General features: G+C 34.3%; 1 protein-coding gene across 4 annotated transcripts in view; it reads right to left on the bottom strand.

Moving 5' to 3' along the window:
• USP34 (ubiquitin specific peptidase 34) overlaps nucleotides 1–16,485 on the bottom strand; it is a 313,145-nt gene that overhangs the window by 8,614 nt on the left and 288,046 nt on the right. For 2 of the 4 annotated variants that reach the window (XM_043983440.1, XM_043983442.1), the window contains 8 exons: nucleotides 14,371–14,528; nucleotides 10,597–10,675; nucleotides 8,534–8,660; nucleotides 7,827–7,934; nucleotides 6,704–6,808; nucleotides 6,463–6,587; nucleotides 5,282–5,405; nucleotides 472–551 (listed from right to left, as the gene is read on the bottom strand). In XM_043983440.1, the coding sequence (XP_043839375.1) occupies nucleotides 472–551; nucleotides 5,282–5,405; nucleotides 6,463–6,587; nucleotides 6,704–6,808; nucleotides 7,827–7,934; nucleotides 8,534–8,660; nucleotides 10,597–10,675; nucleotides 14,371–14,528 (906 nt within the window). The remainder of the gene's footprint in view (nucleotides 1–471; nucleotides 552–5,281; nucleotides 5,406–6,462; nucleotides 6,588–6,703; nucleotides 6,809–7,826; nucleotides 7,935–8,533; nucleotides 8,661–10,596; nucleotides 10,676–14,370; nucleotides 14,529–16,485) is intronic. The other 2 variants (XM_043983443.1, XM_043983444.1) reach the window with 2 other exon arrangements.

Genomic DNA, 16,485 nt, shown 5'->3' with positions numbered 1-16,485 from the left:
TTCACTTTTTCTGTTTTCTTGACTTCATGAATTTCTCTTCCAAAGGATAATTAGCAGCCTGGTGCTTAAGTAGTTTCGGTATGAGCACATTGCTAGCATCACAGAGTACAAAGGAGGGTTGGCTAGGGTACAGTGGAAAAAGAAATTTCATGTGTCCTCCTCTCAACACATTCCTGCTTTAAACATTTTCTCAGGGCTGCTTGTCAGCTTTTGGGCCACAGTAATGAGAAATTCAATGCAAAATAATTGCTACAAATGCCTTCCTATTATACAAATACAGTAGAGGGCAAGAAAAATCCAATGGAAAATAGTTGCCCTATGCTTAATAGTTAATATTTCTCAGTTTCATTTTATCTACCAATATGCTAAACTTTACCAATTTCTAATCAGTTTAGCTGTCTACCAGCTGTTTCTAAAATGATAGATTATTGGATTAGAGGAGCTTAATGATCTGAAACTCATTTTCTTTACCTGAGTCTGGCATAGCTCAGTCCAAAGTTTGGGGAAGAGTGCAAGATGAAGTGGCAAACCTTCATAGGCAACTAGGACACCTAATATTTGAAAAGAAATCAGAAGAGGTTACAATTATAAATTACACTAAATGATGCACCGAACTTGCATTATCAATATCATAAGGTAATTCTGGTTTGTAACTATGCATATTCCCTATATCTATAGAGTACTTAAAGGGGAGCAGAATTCATTCTAATGTTTTCACTACTGAAAATTCTATTTCATTGATACTTTTTGAGTTTAATTGGGAGCAACATGAAAGTTGCTTCTGTGATTTGGTCTTTAGGCCCTTCTGGTTAAGTTGGTTAAGTGAGATAATGTTGAGAGAACACTTAAAGCTCCTAAGGGAGCTTCAAAGACAGAAGAATTGTCTCAGTCAGCTGTTATATAGTGTGACAACTCCAGCACCACTCACAGTCTTCAGAAAGTTTCTGACCTTGCCTCAGACTCCATTATGGATCTACACAAAATCCTGACAGTTTCCCTTGCCCTTTCTTGTAATAATAGAATTGACTGCAGTTGATTTCAAGTAGTATTTCAGGGGAGATTTCCCAACCTCCTCCTTCCTTCATATGAGCTGGTAAGGAACAGAATCAAACTCTACTTTCTGGGGGAGACTCAGGTTCTCCCCTCATATGGATAAAAAAACTTGAGTGTAATAAAGACATTGATGGAGTGAGAACTAGAATCAATCCTTCCAGACTTCCATTGTACGACACTGTTCTCTATTCGCTTGGAACATTCCAGCCACTGCCTTAAAGAAGGGAATGGGAATGGAGCGTCTTTTCTTTTCCTGGTGATTATCTATCTTACCCAGGGAATTAGATGCACTTAGTAACTTCTTTTTCTTATGACAGAAAAAAAGGCTAAAATGATAACAACCTTTAAGTATCTTTTTAAGGTTTACAAAATAGATTGATATGTATTATCTCAATTGATTTACAGAGTCCTACCTCTGAGGAACTTCTTGTTTCAATAACTGAACTCATGGTATTTTCTTAAAGGTGATGGGGGCCAATTAACAAATCTCCTAAAAAACAACTCTGAGCAGTAGTCCCCAAACACCTAAATCCAAGTGACCGGAAATCATTACCAGGCTGGTATCACTGCATCCTAAAACTTTAATTACATCATGTGAAAGATTCAGTACTAATGGGCCCTGTAGTTCTCCATGCCAACCAAAGCAACCAAATGTTCCAACGCGACCTCTTAGAAATCCCACAGGAATAACCTAATAACTTCTTCATGACAGATAATACTAGGAATTAAAGTATAGAAATGGCCATATATACTAATTCCTTTGTCTAGGTTCATGTGCATATGGTCTTACTGGTAAGTAGAAGCATGAAAAAGTCCCTACCACTTAAAAGGAAATAGGTTTGAAGAAAAATATGAGACCATTTTAGAAAAGGAGAGCCTCATAGCTTCCCTAGAATGCCACAGCTTTTCTGGGCAAGTATATAATTTTTCTAATAAGATACAAATATGTGTATACATACATACACACACACACACACATACAGACAGAGACAAAGAGAGAGAAAAAGAAAATAGAGTTGAGGGAACAAGAACTTCTAGCCTCATTTACATTTCTACACTGGTGGTTCAACTAGTATAGGAACTCCATTAACTGATGGTAGCTTGTAAGCTCCTCCAAAAACTTAGTCAACATTCTTACTGAGTTGATCTCATCACTCCTTTCCTGCCAAAAAAGAAGGCATTCATTGGCAGCCAAGCTTGTGGTAATGAGCCTTTGGACTGGTTCTCAGACAAAGAAGTCTATCACTGGGTCTGAGATCACACTGGCACAGAAACTAGGACCATCTTCCACAACATCATGAAGAATCAGAGTTGAACAGAGGCTCTCCATTTGACAAAAAGCCTGAAGCTATCCCTTTCCTACCCACTCCACTGACAAGTTGGGTGTCCCTAGATACATATACATACAAATACAGGAATAATGCATCAGACTAACAGCTTGCTATATAATACACATACACCAACCAGTACATTTAGCTCCTTCATTTCTGTGCCACAAAAAAATCTGGAAGCTGAGACATGAACCTTCTTACTGTTAATTCAAGCTACATAACTCACAACAAAATTTGTAGTATTTCAGTCTCTTTTCCTTTTGAAATATACCCAAACAAAACCAGTAAAACAAAAGGCCTCTTCTCTTATGCTGAAGAAAATGACTGAGAGGACCTACCTTTCTATAATTATTTACTCTAAGTCATATTCTACAATGTGAGACAAATTAACATTTTGGTTGGCTCTTGGGATCAATGGATTAGCTAAAGTAATTCCACTTATGTGGATTGTACATCTTCCCTTATACAGATGACTGGTTTAATATAAGTAAGGTGAGACAGGATTACATATGGACTTCAACTACTGAGTTGAGCTACCTTAACCTAAAGGTAATGAAACTTCGATTAGATCCCAGGACTTACCTCATTGACACAGCCAGGCTGAGAACACTGAGTTTAGATTTCATCCCTATATGCTTCATTCTATATACTGTAGCATCCATATTAGACGCTATTCCACATGAGATCTAGATATAGTAATCTATCTGAAATAAGAACAATAATGTGCTTTCTAAATTCCCTGCTAGCGACAAAGCTCTTCACTCTTTTAGCCAAAGTGGCAAAATTCATCAACACTCAAGGAGATGTTATTTCTTTGCTTCCCTTCCACTATGATACCACTGAAATCTAATGCTAGATAATTCAGAAAAGATTCTGAAAACAGGATATCACACTTAGCATATAAAGGCAATGGGATAGCAGATTCCTGAGTTATTAGCAGATGACCTATGTAAATAATCCCAGAATCTGAGGATTGGTGTATAGTTGCTTCCAGAAATAATGGCTACTAATAACAGACTTTTCTGATTTGAGGTAATTAGAAGATCCTACTTGAGAGACTTTTCAAATATAATCATTAAGAACATACTTAGACCTGCCAACCCTTGGATCATATGGTATTCTCATACCTTTGGACAAAATTATACCTTCTTGTTCAGGTCAAATTTATCATTCTGAACTGAAGATTCTCTCTACTTCTGGGGTTGGCATATCTTACTCAGTGTTTATGTACCTATCACCAGATAGGCATCCACAAATACGAAAGTGCTTTGCAATTGAGTGCATGTCTTTGTATATTAACTTATTTGACTATGATAGCTCTAATGTTCTTAAAAACCTTGCTCAATGGATTACTCAAACTCAAGACCCAACTAATCAAGGTTATCCCCTACCACTACCATTTCAGCATTCCATAAGGTAGGAAAGATTACTACCAAATTCATGTATGTTGAAGGGGCCCCTTTCAAATTAAAAATCAGCTATCTTAAGAAGGTCTTTAGTGAAGACCTTACTACATCAAGCCCTCTTTTAGTATCAGCTGCTTTGGTCAGAGAGGGTATCAAACTTAAATTTCTATTCACAACCTCCATATTTAAGTTAATTTTTAGGTATACATCTAGAAAGCCTTTAAGGCAATGTTAAAACAACCATTTGTGGCTTTTGGTATGAATCCTATGGGTCAACTTATTTCCAAAACCAGTCTATCTGGCTAACAACCTGCATTGCATCTTAGGATCATGTGATCTAATTCAACCCCCTCATTTTATAGATGAGGAAACTGAGGGTCAGAGAGGTTAAGTGGTTGGCCCTAAGTCAAACAGGTCCTAAGTGACAGAATTTGAACCTAGGTTCTCTGAATTCTAAGTACATAATTACTTCTACTGCATTGCACTTCCTTATGACATAAGAAGGTTGATTTCTCTTTGTTTCCTTTCTTAAGGTTCTTTTCCTCAGAGACCAGGGCTACAGTTTCTAGTCTTATCTGGACCTAGCCTACCAATGGGAATTTAAATTTGGCCATACATTCTTAGATAGGCTGTTCTCAGTTGAACTTCACAACCCAAACTCCTGGTGTTCCATTTCCAATAACCTAATATAACAGCTGACAGGGACAACCCATTCCATCTTTGGAGAAACTATAGTTTCTTACTAACCAGACAGTTTCTCCAAGAGTAACCATTTCTTTCAAGCAGGTCACACAACTGGGGAAAGCCTTGGGCATGGTTAATGGCTTTTAAAGACATCAAGTACTGTGAAAACGGTCACCTAATATAATAAGTGGCTAGAAAAAGGTCTTCTGTTTTCTTTTTTCATACATGTTCTTCCAATTCACTATTTCCTGAATGATAAGAAATATTCCAACTGGCTATACTTTTATTTCACTCTAAGGAACCAATACTACCTACTCTTGGTAGTGACATGTCCTAGTCATAGCTTGCACGTACTGCATTTCTCAGTCTACTTTCTCATTCACAAAAAATAGGAATGGGGAGGTGACAGAGAAAAGCAGTTGGAGTCTATTTAGAAAGTCACTCATGAACTGGGCAGTTTTCCCTGTAATATTGGGCAGGGAGGGGGCTAATGTTAAGCTGCTCTGAACTGAGGTATGACTGGAAAAAGCATAGGTCAGCTGTTTTACAAAGCCATACTCCTTTTTTTCTGAGGCCAGCTGTAATCTTGTGCTGGAAAACAACATGGAAAACGAAAATAGTAAGCTGGTGTTTTCTTAATAAAAATGGAAAAATTTTCCCCAAATCATAATTGTGATACACTGTTTTTTGTAAAAAGAACAAAACAAAACAAGGGTTGGGATTTTTTGTTTGTTTCTTGCTCCCCTTCCTGGATATCTTGGGTTTTAAATTATTCCGTGGAATTTACAGCTCATCTTGCATACTTACTCAGCTTAACTAATGTTTCAGTAAATTTTTCACAGTTGATTGCAACTCGGCATAAGAGATGGATGAATTGATGATAAGAAAAGAAGTAGTCTAGCAGCATACGATCATAAACGTCATCTTTGCCCTGAAGGTTAAAGATGATAAAATGGTTGCACTTAAATTGTATAATAAATGGAAGACAGTATGTGGCTAAAGTAATAAGTTTGCTGAAATTTTTCATGATATAAATAATAAGAAGAACTTGGTAAGAATCCCCAAATTTCAGTGACACTGTTAAGACATGTGGCCATGTCATTTTCAAGTACCTATTTTTCCTACATAATAAAAATTAAGTAAAATTTATTTGTTTGTAAATCTGTTGCTTTAGTTACCTATGTATAAAAATCAATAGAAGAATTCAATTAACTTTATAAAATTAACCCTGGAGTATTTATATATTAATATGGCAGTCACTATTCAATCTTTATAAACTAGATCCCATAATTTCTCTATTATTGCTAGACTCCAAAGATGAAAGAGGGAGTGGGGGGAAAGCATGAGTGTGGAGAGGTACAGGAAGAAAAATTAAATAACAAGTATAGTTGGGTAGAAAGAGAAGCGTGCATGGCAGGTATTTAGATCTTCTATCTGTTTAAAACTTCAGCATATGTATCTTGAAGACAGGAACCATAAAAAAAAGTAATAAAAATTATTATATCAATCAACCAAATTAAATATTCTTCTCAGGTCACTATGATATCATTTAGTACATAGTGACATAAAACAATTCCTGAAAGGGTTGTTTACTGAGAAAGTTGATAATAACCTACTTGACATTTTGGGGTTAAAGAACCACAGCCCATAATCACAGTTGAGCTATGGATAATACATGAAGCATGCTAAGAATGTTTCTTCTACTTCAAAACCAACTAACTAATTATAATCCTTATTTCACAGCACTAAAAGGAAAACAAGGTAAATGAATTTTATTTACTTAAAATGAACAAAAATGAACATTTCATGTGCCTATTTAAGACAGACTGTTGTGCTATTTATCTCTGGATACTCTGCAGTGCCCAGCACAGTGCCTTGTACATAGTAGGAGTTCAATAAATATTAGTTCAGTTGAAATGATGCTTCCAAAGGGGACAATGTGAATATCTTGATCTGGAAAAACTTATTTTTTCTGCATTCCAACATACCTTGCTGGTTTCCACCATTGTGGGCAAGAGGCACATGTTGAGTTCAGGACGTGGTGGACGGATATTGCTTTTCCCTCCCATCAGTTTGAGATTTTCTCGACACGGGAAATAAGGTCCAAGGGACACTAGGATATTAAAGGTGTAGAAAAGGAAATAGGGGAAATATGAAACTTCATAGTTTTTAGTGTCCAAAAAAGATCAAATGCCAAACATTAGGATATCATGCTATATATGTACATACTTGGGATATTACTGTGGTGATATGTGCAATGGTTGTGCTGTAGAAATGGAACTAGAGTATGCAGGAAATCATGAGGACTCAGAAGCACAAGTTCCTTAAGGACATCTGAAAATAAAAAAATTCAGTTTGGGCATTAGAAAGTCATATGTGTTTCTAGTTGTCTTCAAATTCATGAATTCCCAAACTGGACTATTAACTAAAGAAGTAAAAGACGATGGGGAAAGAAACTCTATTCATTCCTGCTACCAAGAGAAACCTTTCTGGAGTACAATAAAGTCCTGGATTAACATAGCTGTTAGGCACAACAAAACCTAACACTAATGAACAGAGTTTCTTTTTGTACCTACCTCTGTTGCTTCCACTTTGGTCAAACAATAATTCACAAATAGGAAACTACAATAAGAAAAAGGTCTTAAAAAATTAATGACATTGTGTAAACTTCAGGGAAATTAGGCTCTTAAGTCAGTGACCTCAGGTTTTGGGAAATCTTATGTAGAAAGTTTTTTAAACTAATAGATAATCCTGATTTCTTCTTGTGTTTTGGGATTCTAGTTGGGTTGACGACTACCAAAAAGCAGTCTGAATGAATCCCATGATGCCAGGTGGAGTATTTTGGGGTACAGGGTTACTAATGTCTTTTACTCCCATTAAAAGCATGTAAAAATGATAGGCTATTCCAGAAGACTGTAGGCAAGAGCCTTGTAGGAAAGTCTGTCCATAATACACAATGTTTAAGGTCAAATGACTTAGTGACTGAGCATTAGAATTTTGGGTTCCTAATCCCCAGTTCAGTGGTATTCTTTTTTTTTTTTTTTTAAAGTGAGGCAATTGGGGTTAAGTGACTTGCCCAGGGTCACACAGCTAATAAGTGTGTGTTAGGTGTCTGAGGCCGGATTTGAACTCGGGTATTCCTGACTCCAGGGCTGGTGCTCTATTCACTGTGCCCCCCAGTGCTATTCTTAATGTATAATAATAAATAACTATATTTGAAAAGTAATTAAATAATAGCTGAACTGAAATAATCTGATAGCATCCTGAAATACTACTACTTGAATAGTAATAGACAAAGAAATATTCTCTTTACTATTTTTAGCACAGGTTGAGTCCCTTTCATGCAACTTACCTATGCATGCATTTCTAAGTTCTGGAGGACTATAAGAATTAAGCAGAGTTAAGAGCTTATGGGCAAATTCAATTCGTTCCTGCCACTGAATTAATGCTTGTTTCACATCTGTAAACACAAAATATACACCAAAATACCATGAAATCCAAAACGTTACAACTTTCTGACAATCTTTTTCTTTTGTAAATAAAATACTAGCATTGAACATTTTCAAATGAATTCCAGGAACATCTTTTGAAAAGATATTCTTAATACTTCTATGAGATGTCTACTGCTGTCAAACTTAAATCTGATGGATTTCTTTGAAACCATGCCTTAGTGATTTTATTATGAGTCTCATTAATGTCATCATCTAGGAAATATAATACTTAAGTTACATACAGGGAGAAGAAATAAATCTATTGTGATAGTTATTTCTTTTATAGACAGAAAAAAATCCAGGCCAGTTGGTAAATTAGGCACAAGAGTTACCATTTGCTTACAGCTTTATGAAAAAATATGGCATCCCTTCTTGTGAGCAAGGAGAGAGCAAACAATACAAAGGGATAATTCTAACTTAATTCCTGGCTGACATTAAGGACATTTTATGACTGTACTCTCTCTGTTCCTACTTCCTCTGGAAGTAGTGAAGCTATATAAAGGCTAATCAATCTATTTTCTTTCATTCATGAAATTACCTAAGTGAAAATAGACAATGATAACCAAACCTTTTCTCTGAAGATAAGGACGTGTAGACTTCAGAACTGAAAGGAATATGGACAGAAGTTCTACTAAATCTCCAGTCACATGGCATGCAGTAGCCTCATGATACATCATGTGTAACGTGTTGAATGACTACAGAGAATGGAAAACAATGTATTAAATGACTATTTTTGATAGCACTATTATGGTTTCATTGTTTATTTTAGTGATCCATAGTAGTACAGTGAATCTCCTCTGAGGGATGCTCAGGGAAAAAACCGCACTAATATTCATATCTAATCCTGAACATTTCACGGTCAATGTTTCTTTATTTTCTTTAGGGGATTACAATGGCACAGAAAACAGTAGAGGAGCAAGTAAAAAAGAATGGGAAGTCGGATTTAACATTCCAGTAGCTCTGAAGAAGGTTGCAGACCAGGCTGTCCGTAGCTCCCAAAATAAGACAGTACTGAAAAAGCTCTAAAAAGATACTTATGTTTCCCTCCACTTAGTTATCTTTTAAACTCTAGCTTATTAGTTTTTGACTCTTGGTTTGTTGTTTTTATGCCTCATTCCTGTTTTTCTCTTTGTTCAACAGTGGTGTCCTTCCTTTCTCTATTGATCCTAATCCACAGCTCTCACTTCTATGATATAAAATGACTTAACATGCATTATAGGTCAGGTGAATCACAAACTCTTTGTATATAGGCTATTCATCTATAAATAGAGTAATAAATATACCCAGTCTATTTAGTTAACAGGTTTGCTCTAGAGGAAAAATGGAATGAGATAAAAATTACTTTACAAGTATTCACGAATTGATTAAAATGCATTTTAAAGTATTTACATTTAAAAAAATAAAAACCAGGATATAAAATAAATCCACATAAATCATCAGCATTTCTATACATGACCAACAAAGTCCAGCAGCAAGAGATAGAAAGAGAAATTTCATTTAAAGTAACAGTAGATAATATAAAATACTTGGGAGTCTACTTGCCAAGACAAACCCAGGAACTCTATGAACACAACTACCAAACACTCTTCACACAAATCAAATCAGATCTAAATAATTGGAAAGATATCAATTGCTCATGGATAGGCAGAGCTAATATAGTAAAAATGACAATACTGCCTAAATTAATTTACTTATTCAGTGCCATACCAATCAGACTACCTAAAAATTATTTTATAGAGCTAGAAAAAATAATAACAAAATTCATCTGGAAAAACAAAAAATCAAGAATATCCAGGGAAATAATGAAAAAAATTCACAGGAAGGTAGATTAGCGGTACCAAACCTGGAGCTTTACTATAAAGCGGCAGTCATCAAAACTATCTGGTACTGGCTAAAAAATAGAGTGGTAGATCAATGGAATAGGCTAGGCTCAGGAAATGCAGTAGTAAATGACACTAGTAATGTAGTGTTTGATAAACCCAAAGACTCCAGCTTCTGGGATAGGAACTCAGTATTTGACAAAAACTGCTGGGAAAACTGGAAGATAGTATGGCAGAAATTAGGCATAGACCAACATCTTATAACTTATACTAAAATAAGGTCAAAATGGATACACGATTTAGACATAAGAGGTGATACCATAGGTAAATTAGGAGAGAAAGGAATAGTCTACCTATCAGATCTTTGGAAAGGAAAACAGTTTTTGACCAAACAAGAGATAGAGTATATTATAAAATGCAAAATGGATGATTTTGATTACATTAAATTAAAAAATTTTTGTACAAACAGAAGCAATGCATCCAAAATTAGAAGGGAGGCAGAAAGCTGGGAAACAATTTTTGAGGCCAGTACTTCTGATAAAGGCCTCATCTCTAAAATAAAAACCAAACTACTTTAAAGTTAAAAAAGCATTAAAATAGCCATGAATATCTAATTATAGTTGTAATAAATCAGGATTCACAGGTTAATCAATTAAAGGATTATTACCTAACAATACAAATTATCCTATAAAAACACAAAACATATTTTCAAACAAGGAATGCTGATAACCCTTTGTTTTCAGTAAAATGCAATCTACATGCACACACACACATACACACAGATAACATATATGCTTATATAAATATATACCTCTGTCATCAGGATTAATCCTCGATTAAATATAACAAGAAGTCTATCTTCATCAGATTCTAATAGTATTCTGAAGGCACTGGGGAAATAGGAAAATATTTTTTAAAAACTTCTTGAGGCTTTTTATTTAATAAAGCACTAAACTTTCAATTTAAGATTACTGAGCTGGATTCTCTTCCTGGACTCACAAGTGACCTTAAGAAAATAATCACTGCATTTCAAATTCCCCATGTATAGAAAATTAACTTTGTTTTGTAAGAATCATATGAATATAAGTGAGAATAAAAATGAAGCCTGTAAAGTACCATGGGAAAAAAAAATACAGGAAAAACCAAATTAATGGATAAGTTGTATTCCAAAAATTCCCTGGCAATTTAGAATTGATTTCCCCATAGAAGCAAAGTTAAATGTTTCTTATTATGACTCACCAAAGTTTATTGAACTCATTTACTATTTTACTTTACATGACTAAAGTAACCAATAACTAATTTCTTAGTAACTAAAAACTGTATTACAGAATCCAACCATCAATTTTTTTTTTAAAAAAACGGGGAAATGGGGTTAAGTGACTTGCTCAGGGTCACACAGCTAGTAAGTGTCAAGTGTCTGAGGTCAAATTTGAACTCAGGTACTCCTGAATCCAGAGCCGGTGCTTTATCCACTGCACCACCTAGCCGCCCCAATCTCCATTTCTTTATGGCCTCAGGCTGCAACTAGGGAGGTAGGTAGATGAGGAACATGGAGGTCCAGGGCAGTATATAGAGTTATATGGAGGAGAGAAGAGGAATGCTGAGGAGCCAGGGATTCTTGAAAGTGTAAATCTACTGGGACCCTTTTCAGGCATCTATTTTCCCCCATGTACAAGTTATAGGCCTAGCCTCTCTGCCTGTTGTTTTTCTCATTGCAACCACCTGCCTTTGATGGCTAGGGCTGCCCTTTCCTTAGCCCAACTGAGAATAGAACACAGTGTATCCCTCTTGTCCCTCAGATTAAACACATAGTTCTTGAGGTTATCTAAGGATTTTTATGGTTATTAATTAACTATAATATAATAGGTAAAAAAGTCCCTCATTACTACAAATATTGGTAAATAGCTTTCAAATATTAATGACAAACAAGATTTGGTATCTATATATTTAAGATTGCTTATGTGTAATAATAATTAAAATAAAGAGAAATGTAGTATTAATTCATTTTAGGAGTAAATAAAATGTTTAAAAGCTCATTATGTTAAAAATAATAATTTTACATCCCTAATTAAATGCTTAACTGAGCACTTGACTGGTGGTAGTTGGTAGGACAGGTATGCAAAACACATTACTACCACCATAACTTTAAGAAAGTTCAGCTAACCATGGCCCAATTATCTTCACTCATTAAATAGAGGATTACTAATCTAAGTATCTTTAATTTGGGTATTGTGGTTCAGTACCTAAGACCCTGTTCATTCCTCATCTAAATTAACAACAGAGTTATTATAGTTTTAAAACCTGAGGCTGAGGGGCCAGTTAGGTGACACAGTGGATAAAGCACCAGCCCTGGATTCAGGAGGAACTGAGTTCAAATCCAGCCTCAGACACTTGACACTTTACTAGCTGTATGACCCTGGGCAAATCACTTAACCCTCATGGGGGAGAGAATGTAAAACAACAACCACCTGAGGCTGAGATTAAAGGGGGAGGGAGGGTAGAGAAGAGAAAGAATGTAAAACAAACAAAAAACTCCACAAAAAAACCCAATAATAACCTGAGGCTGAGATTAAAAGGCTAATTTTTTTTTCTTCAAAAAGCTCCTCATTATGTGCCATATTTCTAAGAATAAGGAAAGTAACTTTATTTGATGGGTCATATGAGTGTCTCAAAGCATTCTTGCTTCTTGATTTTTAATGATTAAATAAATGTTAACTCATTAAAAAATTATATGTTGGTCTTTATTCAATTGGATTGATATGTTCAATGTATAGCTTCTAAGAACCTGAATAAAAGCCAAATTTGAGTAGTGGTAAGAGGACCGGCATTAAAAATCTGGGTTTAAATTCTGCTTCTGTGATCAAGAGAAAGCTGCTTGGGGTGGCTAGGTGGCATAGTGGATAGAGCACCGGCCCTGGGTTCAGGAGTACCTGAGTTCACATCTGGCCTCAGACACTTGACACTTACTAGCTGTGTGACCCTGGGCAAGTCACTTAACCCCCATTGCCTCACCAAAAAAAAAAAAAAAAAAAAGAAAGAAAGAAAAGAAAAAAGAGAAAGCTGCTTAATACCTCAGTGCCCCCAAGCAACTTCAGTTGTAGACTAGTTGCAAAAAATAAAAAAATAAAAAGGACTAGTTGCCAATCTGCCAACCCCATATGGGTTCTCATAAGTGAATATGGGGGTCATGAAAAATTTGGCAACAATAAAAGGTTATGTATACCTAATTTATATATTTACATAGCTGGGATTGTGTAAAAATTCCTCAGGTGAAAAGGGGTTGTGAGTAGAAAAAGTGAAAAAAGAAGCCCTGCCATAGATTGATGAAACCACTGGTTCAGACTGAGGGAAAAAATTATGAGAAACAAAGAATTTGGGGACCAGAAGGAATCTTGTGGATCATCTAATCCAACTTTCTTACTTCAGATACAGGAGAGCAAGAACAAGATCTGCAGTTTCTGCATTCCTAGTTCAATGCCTCCCACTTTCCTGATGTATTTGGTTTAAGAACAAACTTTTAAGACTATCTTTTCAGATTAACTTTCTTCTAAACTTTGAAATCTTTACACATTCTCTCCCACTAGCAGAAGAATAAACCACCAACCCATAGTGAATCAAGAAGTAGTTCAAGAAAGCATATTATAACCTACTTGTGTAGAGAGTAAAAAACCAAAAACATTAGGTCTTCAAAGGAATTATTATCAAGGAGGGATAGTTAACAATTACGATTCAGGCCTATTCTCAGGAAGCACTGGAGTTTGGGGGTAATAAATGGTCTGCCAATATTGCTTATCTTAGGCTGATACATCTAAATTGAATTGGCTATTAATTAAAGCCTTTGAGAAACTAGAGAAAAAAATTTCTGCCTAACATAGAATTCTTTGTTAGCCTTAGAAAAAAATATTACACAATGGTATTCTGTGAAATCTTGCCTGAACATATATTAAGAGAATGAGCAAGATTTTTTTTTGAGGATTTCGATCTAAAACACTAACCGGCAATAAATTTAAAAAATTCTGTTTTCATGTTTTGTTATCACAAATTAAAACATTAGTAAAATGCTTTGTATTTGAAAGAGCACCTATTTCTCTTTTTTGGAGGGCAGGGCAATGAGGGTTAAGTGACTTGCCCAGGGTCACACAGCTATAATACATGTCAAGTGTCTGAGGTTGGCTTTGAACTCGGATCCTCCTGAATCCAGGGCTGGTGCTCTATCCCTGCACCACCTAGCTGCCCCCGCACCTGTTTCTCAAATGACTAAATTACTTACGATTCTAAATATGTAAAATAACCTCAACTTTCTGAAAGACAAACATAATAACAGCTAATAATATAACCAATTATCTTGACAAATGTTTCACATTTCATAAATATTAAATCTGATGTTTCAGGTAAAGGGAATGAATGAATTTATTCCTTTTTTGGTAGTTCATCAACTTGAAGGATATTACACATTCTCAAGCTAAATTATTAATCGGTAACAACTTCAAGGCATTACCTTCAATTACGAATCACTTAAATGTATGCTCTCACTAAATGAATGATGTGATCATTTTGGTTTCATTAAAAACACTTTTTTTTTAACCTTATTAAAGTTGTCCAGCAGGAGCGACCATCCAAGCAACGCAAATAACAACTGATAGTTGTTTTCTTAAATTGTTTAATATCTTCTAACTCCTCCTCTCTCATATCTGGCCTCTGAGCTACAAACAATTGCATCAGATTAAACAATTCTTCCACTGCCTAAAAGAACAAAGAAAAAAGAGGCAACAATTATACATACTATATTATCAGATAAAAATGCAACAAAATTAGAACTGAATGAATGAAAAGAGCATGGGCAAAAGTTATAAAATTGCACATAAACTAAAAACTTGGTAATGATTTGGTTAAACAGGAAATCTTGAAAAATGAGTAACTAAAACACAATGATAATAATTTTATGTATCAAAACCTCTGGGATTTAACTGAAAGTGTTCTTATACAAATCCCTACATTAAAATAAAAAAATAATAAAATAAGATTTTACTCAAAAATCTTTTTTTAAAAAAACAATATAAAACAAATTAGTGAATATTAAAGTTAGAGGAGAAATAGACTAGAGAATTAAATATATTAATTCATAAATAAAACCTGGACTTAAAAAAAATGAAAGTAACAAATATTTAGCAAAAAAGTAAAAATACAATTAAGAAAATTACAAATGAAAAAGGAGAGATCACAAAAGAAATCAAGATTAATACAGCTATGTATAGTATTTCCTAATATTTAACAAATTAGAAAATTTAAAGAAAATAAATGATCACACAACAATTAAATTTTTGCCAAAACTGATACCACAGGATATTAAAATCAAACAGACTAATAATTCTCAGAGGAAGAAATAAGACTAGTCATTAAGTAATTACCCCATAAAACAACACCTAACCTATACAGATTCACAACAGAATTCTTTCAAGCTTCTCAAGAACAAATAATTCCTAAGTTAATAGTGATTATCCATAAGTACATAGAGAGCTACGGAGCATTACACAGGTAATACTTTTTATGAGGCAAACCTGGTATAATTATGAAATCAAGTAGATGGAAGACTAAAAAAAGTATAAGGAAAATTGCCTAATTGATATATATATAAAAATCTAAGATATAACTCAAAAAATACAAAAATAGAGTAAGAAATTTATATCAGATGTAACAGTATTGTGTAATTTCCAGTTCCACATAAAAAATGTAAACAAAATAAAACAAAACAAAAAAACTTAAAAAAAAATCTATATACTTAAGTCAATGGATGGAGGAAAAAGCCTATGATAAAAATCTAACTTTCATGAATGATAAAAATACTAAAAAGAATGGGTAAAGGGGAATTTGTATTCAATACAAGTATATACTTTAGAACAGGGGGTAATATAATAACACAAAGGAGAAACACTAGAAGCATTCCCACTAAAACTGGCACAAATAAGGGATACCAACTCTCACCATTTTCATCTGAAATAACAGAAATCTAATGACTGAAATAAGACAGGGTTATCAGGAAGGAAAAGATCAAAATATCACTCTTTGTTGATATTCATAATTGTACATTTAGAAAAGCCAACCACGGAAACAATTCAACTAAACTGCAAGATTTAAAATGAATTAAAAATAATCTTCATTTTTATTTACTATTAATAAGAAACAAGAGAATACATCACATAGAAACCCATTTAACAATAATAAAACTTTTGAAATATTGGATAATTACTCTACCTACCTAAGAACATACTTTACCTATATGAGAACAACTGTAAAAACAGAATGACCAAGATAAAAGGAAGAACTAAATAACTAGAGAAAGATCTAACGTGTATGGTTGGGTTGGATTAATATAAGGAAAATGACAATGTTTTCTACCTGAATTTTCATCTATAATTTATTAAAATATGAAGAGACTTTTAGTGAAATTGTTATTCCTTGCTGGCATTACAAAGTGACTCTTATGAAAACTTTGGTGGTGGGGGGGGACCTGGAATGGGGCAAAATACATAATAGATCAATGGAAAGGAACAGACATGGCGATGGAGTCAAATAATTATATATGAAAGATTAGTGTTTAATAGACCTTTAGAAAATAAAAACAATGAAAGAATTCATTACTTAAGAAATGTACTTTGGAAAATTGGTTGTCAAGGGTAGAGTTGTGATGACTTGAGTGAGA

This window comes from Dromiciops gliroides, chromosome 2 (assembly GCF_019393635.1).
Source record: "Dromiciops gliroides isolate mDroGli1 chromosome 2, mDroGli1.pri, whole genome shotgun sequence".
Classification (NCBI taxonomy): Eukaryota; Metazoa; Chordata; class Mammalia; order Microbiotheria; family Microbiotheriidae; genus Dromiciops; species Dromiciops gliroides.
Note: the sequence above shows the minus strand (reverse complement) of the source record. Positions and strands in the feature narration are given on the sequence as shown.